Genomic DNA, 16135 nt, shown 5'->3' on the forward strand with positions numbered 1-16135 from the left:
TGAAACTCCCTCAGTTTTGAAGGGAATAAGATGGCTATTTTGAGGTTTCTTTATGTGTAAAGAAGTATTTCCACAGTACATTAAAGTGTTCTGGTTTTGTTTGTCCTTTCCCTGTAAAAATAGAATCTTATATTTTATATTATTAAAATAAAATTATATAATATATTATATTATATTATATTATATTATATTATATTATATTATATTATATTATATTATAATATTATATTATATTATATTATATTATATTATATTATATTATATTATATTATATTATATTATACTATATTATTAAAAATAATGGTTTTAAACCATGCTGTACTTACTCTGTTGGCAGTTCCTTCCCATAAATTCACCTGGACATTCACAGGAATAGTTGGCAACAAGATCTGTACAGATTCCACCATTTCTGCAGGGTTCAGCTTCACATTCGTTCACATCTGCAGGAATCACAAAAAAAGGATGCCATGATTAGCAGAGAAATGGTAAAAGCAATATGCACATGTTTAAAAGAATTAAAAAAAAAAAAAGAAGAAAAAATGAGAGAGAAGTTTTATTATGTCCTGTAGTACAGTATAATTCAAAGTCTTGCTCAATGATTTCCACTGTTATTTCCAGATGATATCAGGGCCAAAAGTTTGGCCTGAAAAAAACCCCAAAAAACCAAATTGTAGTAGTTCTAATGGAGCAATCAGTAGAGACTCTTGCAACTTCAAGGAATGTTGCTACTTCTTTATCAACAGATGCCAGTTAAGGATGTGTCTCAGTTCATCTCAAATTCATTAAACATCTAATTTGACAAGGCTGTTTAACCATCTAAAAAAATTCCCTTTCTGTGAATGAGTTAGTGGGCAAATTGAAACTAATAACTCAATCTAGAAGCCAGCAAATTTCATTAAATTTCATAAAAGACAGAAAAGGTGGGTAATCTCACTTGAGGTCCTCTTTTTCAGCACACTTTGTCAAACTCTGCAAGAATAAAACTCACCAGTGTTTTTCAGTGTAGCAACCTTAAGTGTAATATCAGATTCCTTTTCTCAAGTGCGACACGGAATTTTTCAGTCAACATTAAACAGGCAGGGGGATTATACTGATGCATCATAATTGAAGTTCTTAGTTTCCACATTTATATTTATTCTGCATGGGCTAGAAATGAATAGGTTTTATGTGTTGTTTTAAAAGGACTGGACCTCTGAAGTTAAATATTTTAAAAAGGGTAGAGGATGTGGTAAATATGGTAGATGACATGGTAGATAATAGGGGAAATCACTGGGAATTGAAGTCATACTCCTTGCTGTTGTGTTTAACCTGCTCCTGTCCCCAAAATGTTTAAAATGCTTTTTTTGTTGTTTTTTTTTTTGTTGTTGTTGTTTTTTTTTTTTCTGGCACTCACAAACCAAAGAAAATGTTACAAAAATGTCTAAATCTTATGCAATGTGGCTATGCTCAGGAAAAGCAGAACTCAGATCTGTCAACAAAGTTTCCTGATATTCAATAGTTTGAGTATGTGACTTCTGTACTTTCAACTTGTTTTTTTTTATTTTTTTATTTTATTTTATTTTCCAGGAATCTGTATTCAAAAAAATCAGTGTTTTCTACAGTGAATAGGATAATCTTCCCATTGCTGTGAACAGAAATGCAGAGACAGGTCTTCAGTGAAATAGGAAGGCTAGTTTCACTTGTTTGAAACAGAAAGTTTTCAGATTTTTATGCTAAAATTAATGGTGGCAATGGATCCCTGGGCCTCTTTTTAACCCCTCATGTTTTTCTATTTCTCACTTTTAAAGATATTACATACTGGCATAATAAAACTTTAGAGTTAGCTGAATTTTTTCTATTAAAGATGAACAAGAGGAGTAACAGCTTAGAGTTCGAGAAATAAAACCTGCCAAGGGAAATGACCAAAGAGCAGACCTGCTCAGTTCTAAATTAAATTCTTTATATGTATTTATAAAATTTAACAAGGTTCTTCAGCTCCCCATTTGCCTTTTTAAGCAAAGCCCATTAACCTTACATTTTTATCAGGTTATTCATCATTTTAATACAGGCTAACACATTTGTGGGGGAAAAAAAAATCAAGGTCACTGTGAACTAAAAAACATTAAGTGAACATATGAACTATCTCCCACTATGCTGGTGGTGATTTATCCTCTTAAAAGCTTTTCTGTGTAAAGACAATATCTCCTCAAAATTTTTTTTCCCTATTTTACCATTCTTCTTGAAATAGGAGGAGAAAAAGCATAGCTTTCCAGAATATTCCATATTGACTGCGTGGTGATGGAGAAATATAAACTGAGCTTGGAGGACCACATCCTTTTAAAACAATCCTCATATTCCATCCCCATGGAGCAATCAGCAATATCCAGAGCAGAAAGATGGAATTTGTTAATTATTATCTTTGTTACTTGGCTTCTACAGTGATTTTTCCCAGTAATTTCAGAAACTTGAGTCCCATCAGTTCAAACAAATATGTCATATTTGATGAATTTATAAGGAAAGGTTGGTCATTGCATCATGTCTGACGTGTTTAGTTGAGAAGAAAATCAACAAAACCGTGTTAAAGAATAAAACAACATTCTTGAACATGGGTTAGATAATAACTTCTGCAGAATTGCATATTTTCCCGTTATTATTTCATTTGACTGAACATGCAGATGAAGAATATTTAAGTAAGGGTGGCTCCTACAAATTGTGGTGAGTTTATGTCCAAATTCCCAGATGTGCCAATTCTGATACTGCTCTTTACACTAGCTGGTGTGTTCCTTCCTTCTGGAAAACATAAACTTTGTTCTGTTACCATGACAAGGAGTAAATTTCCCTAGAAATTTTAAAATACCAGGGTTTCTTGAGAAGTTGCTCCTACAGGCAATAGAGACTCATGCAGAAAACTCTCTTTCTGTTATCAGATTCTAATTCTTCACCAAACCACATAACCTACCTACATAAGAAGGATGAAGGTTTTCTTTTGATCTAAATTAATAATGCACAGTAAAAGCACTGCAGGATGCTCATGAGTTTTCAGGTAAGGTTAAGTCTTAGCTTCAAGGCAGATCCTTTTGCTTTTACACTAAATAAAATACAGAGACCTGGGTGCTGCCAGAGAAATTTGAGTTCCTCACAGAGGGAGGTGGTGGAAGTGATAAACACTGAGTGAAAAGGACTCATCAAAAGACAGAGGGAAGGTCTGGATCTCTAGATATTGTCCAGTTAGATAAAAAACAACAAACAAACAAGCAACAATAAAGGAAATGAAAGAAAACCGAGAGGAACTGCAATACCCAACCAACAAAAGAGAGCAAAGAAGAACAAAAATACCCCAAACCCCACCCAAACAAAACCAAACAAAAAACCCAAACAAAAACATCCCAAAACCCCCAGCCTCAAAAAGTCCAAATGCCCAATCTCTCATGATATCTCTGCTGAAGAGGGATTCTGAAATTCAGGATGATGCAGGAACAGAGTAACTGAAATTTTCTGAAAACAGATTGTTCCTTGAAAGAAATAGCTTGAAGGGCTGAGAGACTTGATTAGGAAGTAAAGCCTATGCTAAGGTTTCTTTTCATGCTGCAGATTATTAAATTTAATTTTCCTATCTCCTACTATCAATCCATAATCACAAAATTATTAAGCAGACTTCTGTTTGAAGCACAGTTGTGTTGCACCCCAGAACAAAACTAGGAAAGTAATAGAGAACTTGGCTATGTCACACAGTGACTTGGAAAACCATCAAGGGGCAGATTTCTGTGCTTTTTTCTTCTTTTGATAGATTTTATATATATACATATGCTTATTTAATCCTCTAAGTATTTAATAAAACATTAATAAAAACTACTACTTGCAAATGTAACATAATTAAAAACGCCTAGACTCATTTTGGGTTGTACCAGTTAAATAGAGTCACACATATTTTCTTGAAAAATCACCCCTCATGAAATGGGTATTTAAATTGTGCAGCTGTCATAATTAAAAAATTAACTCTTACATAAAGCCCTTTGAGTCCTTCAGCAAGCTACTTGTTACAAACTGACTTTTTTTCTGAAGGAGGGACCAATAAGCTCAATTTAACTGCATATTTTTTTTTTTATGGCCAACACACCTTGTGCTTTGCCTGTGAGTTCACACCAGTGTCTTGTTCCTGTCCCCTGCCTGTTTGTTCTTTTCACAGCCCAAATTCCTGGTTCCTGCCACCTGAGCCCTTGTTTCTGGTCCAGGATTGCCTTTTGCCATGCAGGCTTCCTGAAGCTCTCTCCTGCTGACCAGAACATTCCCTCCCTTAGATTTTGGTTTTGTTCTCATTTTGGCTTCTGGATCACACTCAGGCTGCTCATCTCAACCTTAAGTCATGTTTTAAAATCTGCCTTCTATCATGATAAAGTGGTTGGCCAATCAAAGAAAAAGCATTTATGTTCAAGAGTCTTCTCTGGAAGCCAACATGGCTTTCATTAGGAGAATTGATCCAACAAAATCCAGTTATCCTTTATAAATATTGCAAACATTTTTCTGTCCCATAACAAAGTCAGTTTAGGGTGCCATTCAGTACAATTTAGGAATTAAAAAAATCATCTAGCAATATCTGTTTCATAATTGGCTTCTGTGAATACCCACAGCCTCACACTGGATAAAGAGCAACTCCCAGTTTGAGTAACTTCTCACTCCTTCCTGTGCCCCAGGTTTCAATATTTTTAAAGAAAACCCAAAATATTTCCCTGCACATTTGTGCTTCAAAATAAAACTGTTAGATAGCTGACAATGTGCTCAAATATCTTTACTTTTGGAAGCTGGTATGGCATGATGTGGACAAAAAGATAATGTGGAATAATTATCCTAAAGTTTTAACATCTTTAATTGTCTTTGGAGTTTAAGCTAAGCTATTCTTGTAGTTGCTTGATGGTTCTTTATAGATTTTTAAAATGCATTCTAGGTATCTTTTCTTTATTATGTATTGATCCTGAATGATTAAATTACACAGGTCAATACCATATCAGTAAGTTCACACAAAATGTATGATCTTGCTTGCAGAATTTTGTAGTAGCTTGTAATTGTTTAAGCTTGAGCTTCAGATGGTCAAACTTTTTGTTATGAATTTCCTAGAATCATGAAATTCAGCTTACACACTCTTCTTTTTTATTTGCACCAAGGTGCACAAGCACCAAATATTTTTAAGAAATACAAAATGGCAAAACTCCATTGAAAAGAATTAAATTATACTGGTTTTATTTGGCAAATAATCTGGCTCATGAGAAACTGAAATTTAATAAAATTATCTTAACAGTGAGCTACTCAGTGATATGATAAAATTTGAAGGATTACAGCAATTCACATATTGAAAGACACATCTTCTTTAAGAGTAGAACATTTTTATGAAAATGTTCACCAAAAAAAACCCCAAATCAAAGCATTCTTCCTCATATTCACACCGTTTATAAAAACAAGCCTAAACTGTAAAGGTCTCATAAATTAGATTAACTTGCTGTTTTGGCTTTTTTTTTCCCCTAGAAAGCTAATAAATAAATAAGTAAATAAATGTGTTTAAACAGAATGAAAATGCATCAGAAAAAGCACAGGTGGATGACCTTCAATTTTTGGCTAAAGATATGGAATAGATAATTTTCACAATAATGATTTATCTTAACAATCTTAATGAGAGGTTTAAGAAGATCTCTAACATGTTCCAAATGAATGTTTGTTTGTAATTTATATAAACAGATAAACTGTAGCTTTAGCTATAACTGATCCTTGACTTAATTAGGATTATGCAAAAACAAGCACTAGCACTTGTTTGGCTCAACACTGGTGTGAAACTTTTACAAATAATGTGGCATATTCCTGTGAAATGCAGGAATTTAGAATAAAATATCAAATCTGAATTGGGTGCATTAACATTCCACGCAGGACAGGCATCTGTTAGATTCAGAGGTTCCCTTTGCTTTTTCAAAGCCAGTTTCCTGACCACAGAAGGCTCTGAAAACACAGTGCCAAGAGAAGCTGCAGGAAACCTTCAAGTGCTCTGTGCCACCCTGAAGGGATTCACTACTCAGATATCCTTCTTATGTGATCTTCAAAAAGAGAGGAAAACTGCTTTACACTGGAGACAAAAAAAGTGCAGACCTCTTGCTCCTCCACCCTTAGAAGTTAAACACTGTGTTACCCCGGTCTCATAATTCCATATAAAGTTTTCCTCCTCCTGTATTTTTACAGGAGGAGGAAAATGTAATTATTCTGTAATTATTCCTGTAATTATTCTGTAATTATTCCTGTAATTATTCTTTAATTATTCCTGTAATTATTCCATATTATCTTTTTGTCCACACTATGCCACACCAGCTTCCAAAAGTAAAGATAATTGAACACATTGCCAGCTATATAATAACAGTTTTATTTTGAAGCACAGCTGCGTGGGGAAGTATTTTGGGTTTTCTTTAAAAATATTGAAACCTGGGATAATCCACCACAGGGATGTCTGTCAGGATTTTTCCTGAAACATTCACTACAAATATTTTACATTATATTATCCCAGAGCTCTTGCCTAGAATTCCTTCAGAAGCTGCTTCTCCAACCATTCTCACATTCTTTTTTCAGAGCAAATTTATCTCTTTTGAGGCTTCTTTAAAAATTCTAGTTTACACATTTTTAAATATACTTCTTTAACTAGACTTCTTAAAAAATAAAAGAAGAGAAGATATTTCATGCCGCCTGGTAACAATCCAGTGTTGTTCCCTTCCCTGTTGGTTCTAAAATATATCTAGACCAACTTGTTTCAGGAAAATTGGAATGTATAGTTAGATCCTCTTCATTTTGATTTGATTTGTAAAAATCCAGGCTCTGAGAAAATGGAAAGGAAAGACTATTTTATTTTAATTAATACCTTCTTAAATTTCATATGCGAAGTAAAATCCTTAATTTAGACAAACCAGCATTTTTTATGATGACTAATTTCTTTCTCCACCACTTAATTTTTCATCTTTTCCACCTGCAACTTACACTCCTGTTCAATATTACAGTTACAGTTATTCTGTTATAGTAGCAGTGAAATTAATAGAAGCATGTATTTAGAAATCCAGTTTAAAATCAATTTATTGTCTATAGCATTTTCCTACTGTTCTTTGCATTCCACTGTGGCACTTACCCTATGCTACCTTCACTTAAAAAAATTCAAAATTAAATTTAAAGTTTTGAAGTGACTTCATTTCCATAAAATAGTAACTATAATCACAGGTTTCAGAATGCTAGGATTAAATGTAAAACTATTGGAAAAATAATAATTTAAAAAATAATAAAGGGAAAGACACAATTAAGTGTATTCCAGAATACATTTCTACTTTAAATTATCTACTTCAAAGGGTTTAAAATAAGACAGGGCTCTACAAGAATCGTTGCCACAGTAGTGATATATCTTGTGCTGTTAGCAAGGTTCTTTTTTTTTTTTGGTATTTTTAGATACTTTTTCATCCCTGTTTCAATTTTGAGAACTCTCATAAAATAGACCATGCAGTGAAATTATACTCTGCATAGGTACCTACTCTCTATTATGCAAAATACTTATCTTTTCCTTATAGCCACTGAAAAGTTATTACAGTGTTCTCTGTGGAGTCGTACTTCCAACACTGGGCTAGTCAGTATTTCCTGATCTTCTATTTACCTGTTTAAATGCCTATTTAATGGCATTTCATCTGAGGCAATTTTAATCTAATGGAATTTTGCAATAGCCTAGCCTGGATGTTCCTTATTAGTTTTAAAGGAGTTGGTACTTTAAAAGTTTTAATATGTATTGAAGCAGATTTTTCATTTTTAATTACTTTTAATGAATACTGGCATGAAAACCTTCGTCCCATTAAGTAACTTATCATTTAATTTTACACTGTGGAAGTACATCTTCAGGGCAACTATTCCTGGCGTTTCCAATGAACCTTATTAAAATAATTGGCTATTTATATAACAAGCATTTGACAAATCATTTAAGCTGTAGTTGAGGAAAAGAGAGAAAAAAAAATCTTATTAAAAAGTGATTCAACTGGTGAATCATTTTTCATTACAAGCAATGCTCCAAAAATCTCAGCTTCAGGAATAAGTTAAATTATGGAGCATTGGAGCAACTGGATGATTTGCTAGAGGAGTGTGGGTGGTCACGTGGCAATAAATCCAATTATTACCACAATGAGTTTGACCCCAAATCAGTAAATTAGCATTATTTCCCTTCATACATCCCAGAAAAATTTTATCCCTTCAAAATGCAGTTGTTTATGCATTTCAGAATAGAGTGAGGGTAGGGTTGCATTGTTTTTATGTGAACATGGCTATGGCACAGGTTTTTAAAAATATCACTAGACAAGTCCTGGAAGATACAAAGATGGATGCTCTAAAATGACAAAGTCAGATGATTATGGTTTTTTTTTTTTGATGTGTCTTTATTTGATATACACAGGGTGAAGTGTACTCATTTGTGGCCAATGTGTATAAATCTCATTTGAACAATCAGAAATATTTGTTTGAGGCACTTGCATAAGTGCACATACATGTGCTACATAGAGGTATCTTCAACTCTTTGCTGATAGTTTTCAAATTCAGACCCTTAGCTGATCACAAATATATGTATGTTTTACTTATGTTTGTATTTCATCTGGAACTGCAGGTTGGTGAACGTCACCGAGGAAAGAAACGCTCATCACCAATTCTGCCTTTTGGGCTGTGGTGATTTCCTTGCCTCCTCTGCAAAGGTGACAAGGAAAACCTCATCTCCCTCCCCACAAAAGATGCAGCAGCTGCACCACATCAGCAATGATTGCCTGGTTCAGAAAGAAAAATATTGTCTTCCAGTCTGTACATAAAATCTGTACCATAACCCAATGGTGTGGGTGCTACAATTCCTGTAAAAATCTCTACTTTTGCTGAGAAATGGGAGGAGGTTCTCGCTCTTTCATGAGCATTGACATAAAGAAGTCAGAAATAAGCTTTTTAAACTCCTAATTTTCCATTAGGGTAAAGGCTCTCCTCGCCTTGCACTGTTTTCCTAATTTTGTTGTATGTCTCCTGCAGAATTATCCTGAAGCTCCCTTAAATATTTAGTGACAAAGAAAGTGGAGAGGGTGAGAAGGGAGCAGATTAATTTCTCTTTAACAGTGACAACTGCTGGTATGGAAAAGAATGTTGCTTTTAAGTAAACTGCAAAAACTGCAGGAGGGTAAACCATAAACAGCTCTGCTAGGTACATGAAAGGATCACACACAATAAATACATTTTCAGAGCCAGATGCCACCTGACTGACTTGTGGGGAGGGCAAAATGAGATCTGACAAGATTACAAAGGATACCTATTATTTGGAGGTAAATAACATTTTAAATACTCTTTTATGGTGCAGTGCCTACACATCTGGACGAGGGAACATCAATTCACTGTAAATGTTTTGTTGTAACAAGGGCAATTCCTGAATGTAATTCCTGAATTGAATTTATTGCAAATGTAGAGCTGGTGGTTTCTTTTTAAAAAAAAAAACTTTTTAGAAAATCCCAGAATCCCAGAATGGTTTGGTTTGGAAGGGGCCTTAAAGATACATAATTCCAACCACCTGCCACTATCCCAGATTGCTCCAAGCCCTGTCCAGCCTGACCTTGGACACTTCCAGGGATCCAGGGACAGCCACAATTAATGCCATTCATGTCCCTCTGCATGTTCCCATCTCCTCACCTCCCTAGGACCTAGCACTGGCCACATTCTGTGACCTGATCCCACTGAAAATCCCTTAGCACAGTTAGCTTGTGCACCTCCAGACAGTCCTGGTGAGCTGATTCAAACACAAGTCTGATGGGGATCAATCTTCAGTGGAGGTGGGCGTCACTATTTTTTGTCAGAATCAGACAATCCCACCAGAGGACCAAACGAATCTCCAGCCAAAGCACGGCTGACAGAAAGCTGCACGTGTCTCATGACATCAGACACTTAGCACATGATAAGGAAAGGAAGATAAACAGGATTTATTAATACTTTTTCAGTGTACTTTGAGAAAAGCAAAGTATGGCCTGCATTTGTAAGAAGCGTGGCCTTACAGAATCTTATGTGCAGTTTCAGATCTGAGAACACACCCGCACTTCCCTGCGCAGGTCTCGGGCACGTTTTCTCTGTACAGATTCTAGAATGTCTGGGTGGACTGAATTTCCATTTGCCTACTGGAATGTTTTAAGTAAATTCCCAGTTATGTCAAATCCCAGGAATTTCAGACTGCTGGGCTACTTTCTTTCAGATTATTTTAATCTCACAGGGATCCAGTTCTTGTGCTCTCAGCCTGCTGTCACACAAAGCAAAACATGATAAGTAGAGATGATCAAGAGATTTTCTTAAGAAATACACTCCTGACTCAAACTAAAACTCTTAGCCAGGTGTTCTACAGAAATAATTGTACGTCACTTAAGAGTAAGTGCAGAATAAATGCAAACTACATGAATATCCTGGGTATTCATATGAAAATGTGACAGCACCGTGGGTTTTGCTTGAGATATTTTACGAATACAAAGGGATTAGTTTGTGATGCAGACTGGTTTCTGCCATTACACCCGTTTATCATTACACTGAGCTTCAAGCACAAATACTGATTTTTGAAATTTTTCTTGCACAGGCAATGAGTCTGATGCAATATCCTTCTCTCCCTCTGCACAATGCTCGTTCTCAGAAGTGTATCCACATGAAAAAATACTGCTTATAATTTCAAAAGAGTAGCTAGACTACTGAATGTACTCCTGGATCTTCCTTCTAAGTTCTTTTCCTTCTTCCAACTTCTCACTGGGTTTGTAGTATAAAACAAGCCCCTGATAACTGAATGTGTTTTCCTTCTTTCATTTTTCAGAAAAAATTTCCATGCAAATTGTTCAATTTCCAAACAATAAAGCCACTCACAAAATTTTCAGGTAGTTCAATGAGCAGTACCAATATTTTATACAGTAATAGGGAGCTGCACAGCCATGTGCCAGCACGAGTTCCAAACACAGTACAATATTTTAATTCTGCATCCCTGACACACCTACACATACAGATGGCTGAGCACAGTAGCTCTTACAGGAGCAAAACAATAAAACCAAGAGAAATATCTGAATTACATTTTTTTTTTTTTTTTCTCCAACAACTGCTCCCAGACCACATCTCTGTGTGACAAAATTCTAAGTGGTAAGTTCTGTCTTGTTAAACAATCAGATTTCATGTCAAGATTTCATTTATTACTTTATCTTCCTCACAAGAATGTGCTGGTGTATCTGTGAGAAAGCTGCTGGTGCAACAAAGACTGAACACAGTTCTGCTTTTAAAACTCCAGGTGGCTGTGTTGACCCTAAACCATCACAGTGGCTGAAATCGACTTATGGGTTGCTGTGTCTTACCAAATGGGCACAAAAAGTGGGAAAAATAAAAGGAAAATAGATGTTTTGTCCAGCCAAAGTTATCATGTGTTCCTCCTCTAACCATACACCTCTGTACTGTGGTTTATCAGCTCTTCCCTGGGACTCAGTGCAACCTCAGATAGTTTATTACAATATTTCTGTTATAAAAATAGGAATGTATGATGTAGACATTACAATGGGATAACTATTCTCAAATTTAGAGTGGACTCCTTTCATTCAGTGCTTTTTATTTTTAATTCAAATATAAAGAGAAAGTTGTATGTATAAAACATCTCCATATGCTACATTTTTAGAGCAGAATATGAACAAACTTAATCTCTTTTGCAATCAAACAGCAATTCCTGCATTTTTGGAACATTAATTTCTTTTCACCATAAAAAAAACCAAAACAAAAAAACCAAACTACTCCTTAAGAAAGACACTAATTAGAGAAAGGCAGATTTACCTGCCTACAAAAAAAGTTTACAATAGCTATTGACAGCCTAAGTGACTTTTACACCATAGAAACACACATCTTCTGAAAAGCACCATTCATTATGTAATTCAGTCAGTGCCTAGGTTGGAAGGGGCCCAACCCCTCTGTTTAACATTGCCATAAAACCCCAAAGCAATCAGGAAGATCTATTTCCTCCCCCTATGGCACCTCATGAGAGAAACTCAGCAATTACCACGGCCTGCTTAAGAAGAGCCTCAGCCCCATACCCAGTTCTGGTTAAAAAAGAAAAAAAAAAAAATCAGAAGGAAATTTAACAACAAAATGCTGCATAAAGAATACAGAATGTAAGGAACTTCTGACAAATAAACCTTACAGCTTTCTCTTTACTATAAGTCACTGTTGCTGTAAAATACACCACTGAACAAAGGAGGTTTTGAGAAGGCCACTGAGAGACAATTTGAAAGTGCAAGAAAAACCAACACACTGCACAGAAAAGGCAACAAATTTAACTGGCTTCACAGGAGAAGGAAGAGGGCACATAACAAATGTCTGCAAAATAACAAGTGGTGTACACAAGGCATTCAAAATCTGCTTTTCTCCCAGTATTGTAATAGACAAAGGATGAAACATTTTAAGGATGCTGGAAGACAGCAGGTTGGAAATTGAAAAGGGACTTTTTATTGAGTATACAGCAAAATTAGACTTTGAAACTCAATGCTATGTATGAGGAAATTGTTAAGATCAGTAACTCAACAAGAATAAAAAAAGCTATTTGAATTGTGTATGGATAGAAAGAATAAACAATGCTATACAAGCAAATTCTAAGAAGAGCGAAACAAAATTGGTGGGGTTATTATACTTCCTACCTGGGACTTTAAAGCAATCTCTGGCTCTTACTGAATCAAATAAAATCTTCAAGGAGGGGGCAAGCATCAGCTCAGTTACCTACTGCTTCAACCACATCATTTATTTGGGCTTCAAGGAAAACAAACACCTTCTTCCAATCGCCCCAAAATTGGTGTCACTGTTGTCCAATCTCACCAGACGTTTGTTGTAAGAGGATCCATCAGCAAAACTTCCTCCATTTTCAGCTGACAAACCTGTCACTTTTCACCTCGTTAGAGAATTTCCTTTTTCCAGTCCCCACACAAGCTTCCCGGGACTTCTGTGAATGGGACAAAAGCACCAGGGGCTCCCACACCTGTTGGTTCTGCCATTTCCTTCAGCCCCCTGACACAGCTTCAATTCTGGGAACATTTCACTGACTTTTCTTCCAATAGCCTTCAGTGGCTGTTTGTTTTTATGTTCTTTACTGGTGATACCTCTCAGATGTCTTTAAAATTACCCACCTTCTTTCACATTTTGAGTTAAATTCTGGAAGTTTCACAAACTAATAATGATACCGGCTTCCTCCTTCCTTTCTTGTCCAAGCTACTGGTCAAACACAGGAATAGTTTCCACATTTCAGCTCTACAATGCTTAGAGGCACAAGGACATTCATATACATGAAACTGGCTACTGTACTATGGAGTTTATTACTGTACCAGTAAGTATTTTGTTGGCAGTATAATTTTTTAAAGCTATTCATGGAATTAATTTTGATGAATATTAACCCCTCCCTCCACCCCAGAATAAAAAGGAACAATGTGGTAAAGTTTAGAACAGCCCAAACAGATATTTTTCTCCAAAGGAGGGACCATATTTTATGTGTGTCAGGAGGAGCATGGGATGAAAATCTGGTGTGGTGCAACTGCATGCACACTGGTACATTAAATTTGCTCACTTGGCTCGTGGCATGGCTGGCTTGGAACAACCTGCATCTGTGCAAGAAAACAATGGGTTTTAGTCTTCAAAACAGGGCAGCTGCATGGAAACCATCTGTGGGGAATGGTTTCTGGAGTGCCCTTCCACCCAACTGCAGCCAGGAGTGGCTTAACAAGAGCACTCATTCCTCTTAACATAAAATCTGTGCCACATTCTGCATCCTCATCACAGTAACTTCTTCCTGGTAGCTGGAAAAGTCACTGTGATTCTGCCCCTGGGATGGGTTGGGATAACTTTGGATGCGTGGATAGACTGGGGAATGAGATGCTGGGCAGCAGTGCCAGGGAAAGGGTCTGGGCATCCTGGTTGTGGGAAATAGTGAAAGTAAGATGATTTCAAGAAAGCTGTAAAAGCAGGCTTTTTTTAAAAACAGAACAGAAAACTCAGAACTAGCTGCAGCTGCAACATCTGAAAGTAGAAAAAGTTACAATGGTACAGCAAGCAAGGACATTAAACAATAGCTTGAGTTTGAGACTTGGCTAAGATAAACCTTAGGACTAAAAAACAAGATATTCTATGTCTAACAAGATAGTAGAAAGTTTTAAGCTTAATAATGGAGTATTGTGTATTGTTGATAGAAAGCAGACAAGCAAGCATTATGTGAAGCAGGTGTACATGTGCCTTTAGTGATTGGCTAGAACAATTTTCTGTAAGCTTTAGCAATGTGCTATTGGCTAGAAAGTTTTTAAAATGCTTTGTGGCAAAGAAATCCTTGGCAGTTGCTGGCTGTACATGAGCTTTTCCATCTTCCTATTTTCTCAACCATGTAATGAGGCTGATGCTGCAATGAAAACTCAAAAAATGTACCCCAGCAGTGCTGTCCTGTTTGTGAAAACAACCTCCAAACACAAAGGCCAGTGGCAGTGCCCTGGAGCCAGCAGGGACATCCCTGTCCTGGGGACACCGGGCCCAGCATGGCCAGGCAGGGATTGTCCTGCTCTGCGCTGGGCCGGGGAGGCCTCACCTGGAATATTGGGTGCAGTTCTGGTATCACAACACAAAAAAGGCATTGAACTGTCAGGGAGTGTGCAGAGGAGGCCATGGGGATGGTGGATGGTGTGGAGGGGCCATGTGAGGAGGGCTGAGGGCACTTGGTGTGCTCAGCTGGAGAAGGGAGGCTGAGGGCAGACCCATCACAGCTACAGCTCCCCATGACAGGAAGGGCAGCTCTGGTCTCTGGTCTCTGGTCTCTGATCTCTGGTCCTGGCAGGGCAGGACCTGAAGGAATGGGCTGGAGCTGGGCCAGGGATTTGGGATGGAGCTCAGGGCAAGGTTCTATATCCCCAGAGGGTGCTGGGCACTGCCCAGGCTCCCCAGGGAATGGCTCCCCAAGGCTGCCAGAGCTCCAGGAGAGTTTGGACAACACTCCAGGGATGCCCAGGGTGGGATTTTGGGGTGTCTGTGCAGGGACAAGCTTTTGAATAGATAATTATCATCAGTCCCTTCCACCTCAGGAGATTCCTTGACTGTATACTGAATTTTGCTGGGAGAGATTATGCATCAGGTCAACCGGCCAGAAATGTGTGGCCACGAGCCTTTCCAGCTGTGGCACCACAGGAAAAAGGCTCTGCCCCAATGGATAACTGGGATGATGGCTCAAGGTAGAATGGAAATCTGCCACAGGGCCAGTGCAATTTTCCAACACATTTGTGCAGCACATGTGGATATCACAGGCCATCCATGATGTGGAAGAAGAAAGCAGAAACCTCGGTAAAACCCTGGTTTTAGGTAAAACCCCTATCAGCTTGCTTACATTATTAAGTGTGTTTGATTAATAACCTTTATTATTGGGCTGCAAGCATTTCAGTTATATCTGGTGGAGTTAATGATCCTCAGAATACAAACCCACGTGCAAATCAAACCCTTAAATCTGAACCCTTTGTTGCTTCAAACATGAATTTTCCTGGTTGGATCTGTGTCCTTTCAGCTACTTGAGTGGCAGCCAGTAACACATATTGGGTCTAATGTCTCAAATTCCTACTTTTTCCAGTATGATAATCACAATAATGCATACTGTATATATCTTTCAACTGCATTTTTTTGTGTTGTGAGGGATTTTCTGTCCCTTTTTTTCTTTTGTATTTTTTTTTTAATTTTGGGTTGTGGTTTGGTTTGGGGCTTTTTGGGTTTTTTTTTTCTGTTTCTTTTTTTGGTATTTTTAGTTTTTTATTTCCATTTGGTTTGGATTTTTTTTAGGGGGGGGATTTTGTTTTGGTTTTTTTGGTTTTTTTTTTTTTGTTGTTGTTTTGTTTTGTTTTTTGTTTGATTGGTTTGTTTGGTTTTTTGTTTTGGGTTTTTTTTTTTTGGTTTGGTTTTTTTAGGTTTTGGTTTCCTTTTTTTGGGTGGAAAAGCTGTCCATTTGGGGTATTTCCATGGATTCTGACTTGTTCTAGGCTTTTTTAATATAGAATCACAAACTGGCTTGGGCTTTAAGGGACTGTAAAGATCACCAGGTTCCAAACCCCCAGCCATGGGGAATTCTCCAGCTCTCCTG

The 16135-nt window shown here is 36.9% G+C and overlaps 1 protein-coding gene across 2 annotated transcripts in view; it reads right to left on the bottom strand.

Annotated features, from left to right (window-relative positions):
• EDIL3 (EGF like and discoidin domains 3) overlaps positions 1 to 16135 on the bottom strand; it is a 241110-nt gene that overhangs the window by 102079 nt on the left and 122896 nt on the right. For both annotated transcript variants that reach the window (XM_077171852.1, XM_054652418.2), the window contains one exon: positions 327 to 440. In XM_077171852.1, the coding sequence (XP_077027967.1) occupies positions 327 to 440 (114 nt within the window). The remainder of the gene's footprint in view (positions 1 to 326; positions 441 to 16135) is intronic.

This window comes from Agelaius phoeniceus, chromosome Z, assembly GCF_051311805.1.
Source record: "Agelaius phoeniceus isolate bAgePho1 chromosome Z, bAgePho1.hap1, whole genome shotgun sequence".
Taxonomy (NCBI): Eukaryota; Metazoa; Chordata; class Aves; order Passeriformes; family Icteridae; genus Agelaius; species Agelaius phoeniceus.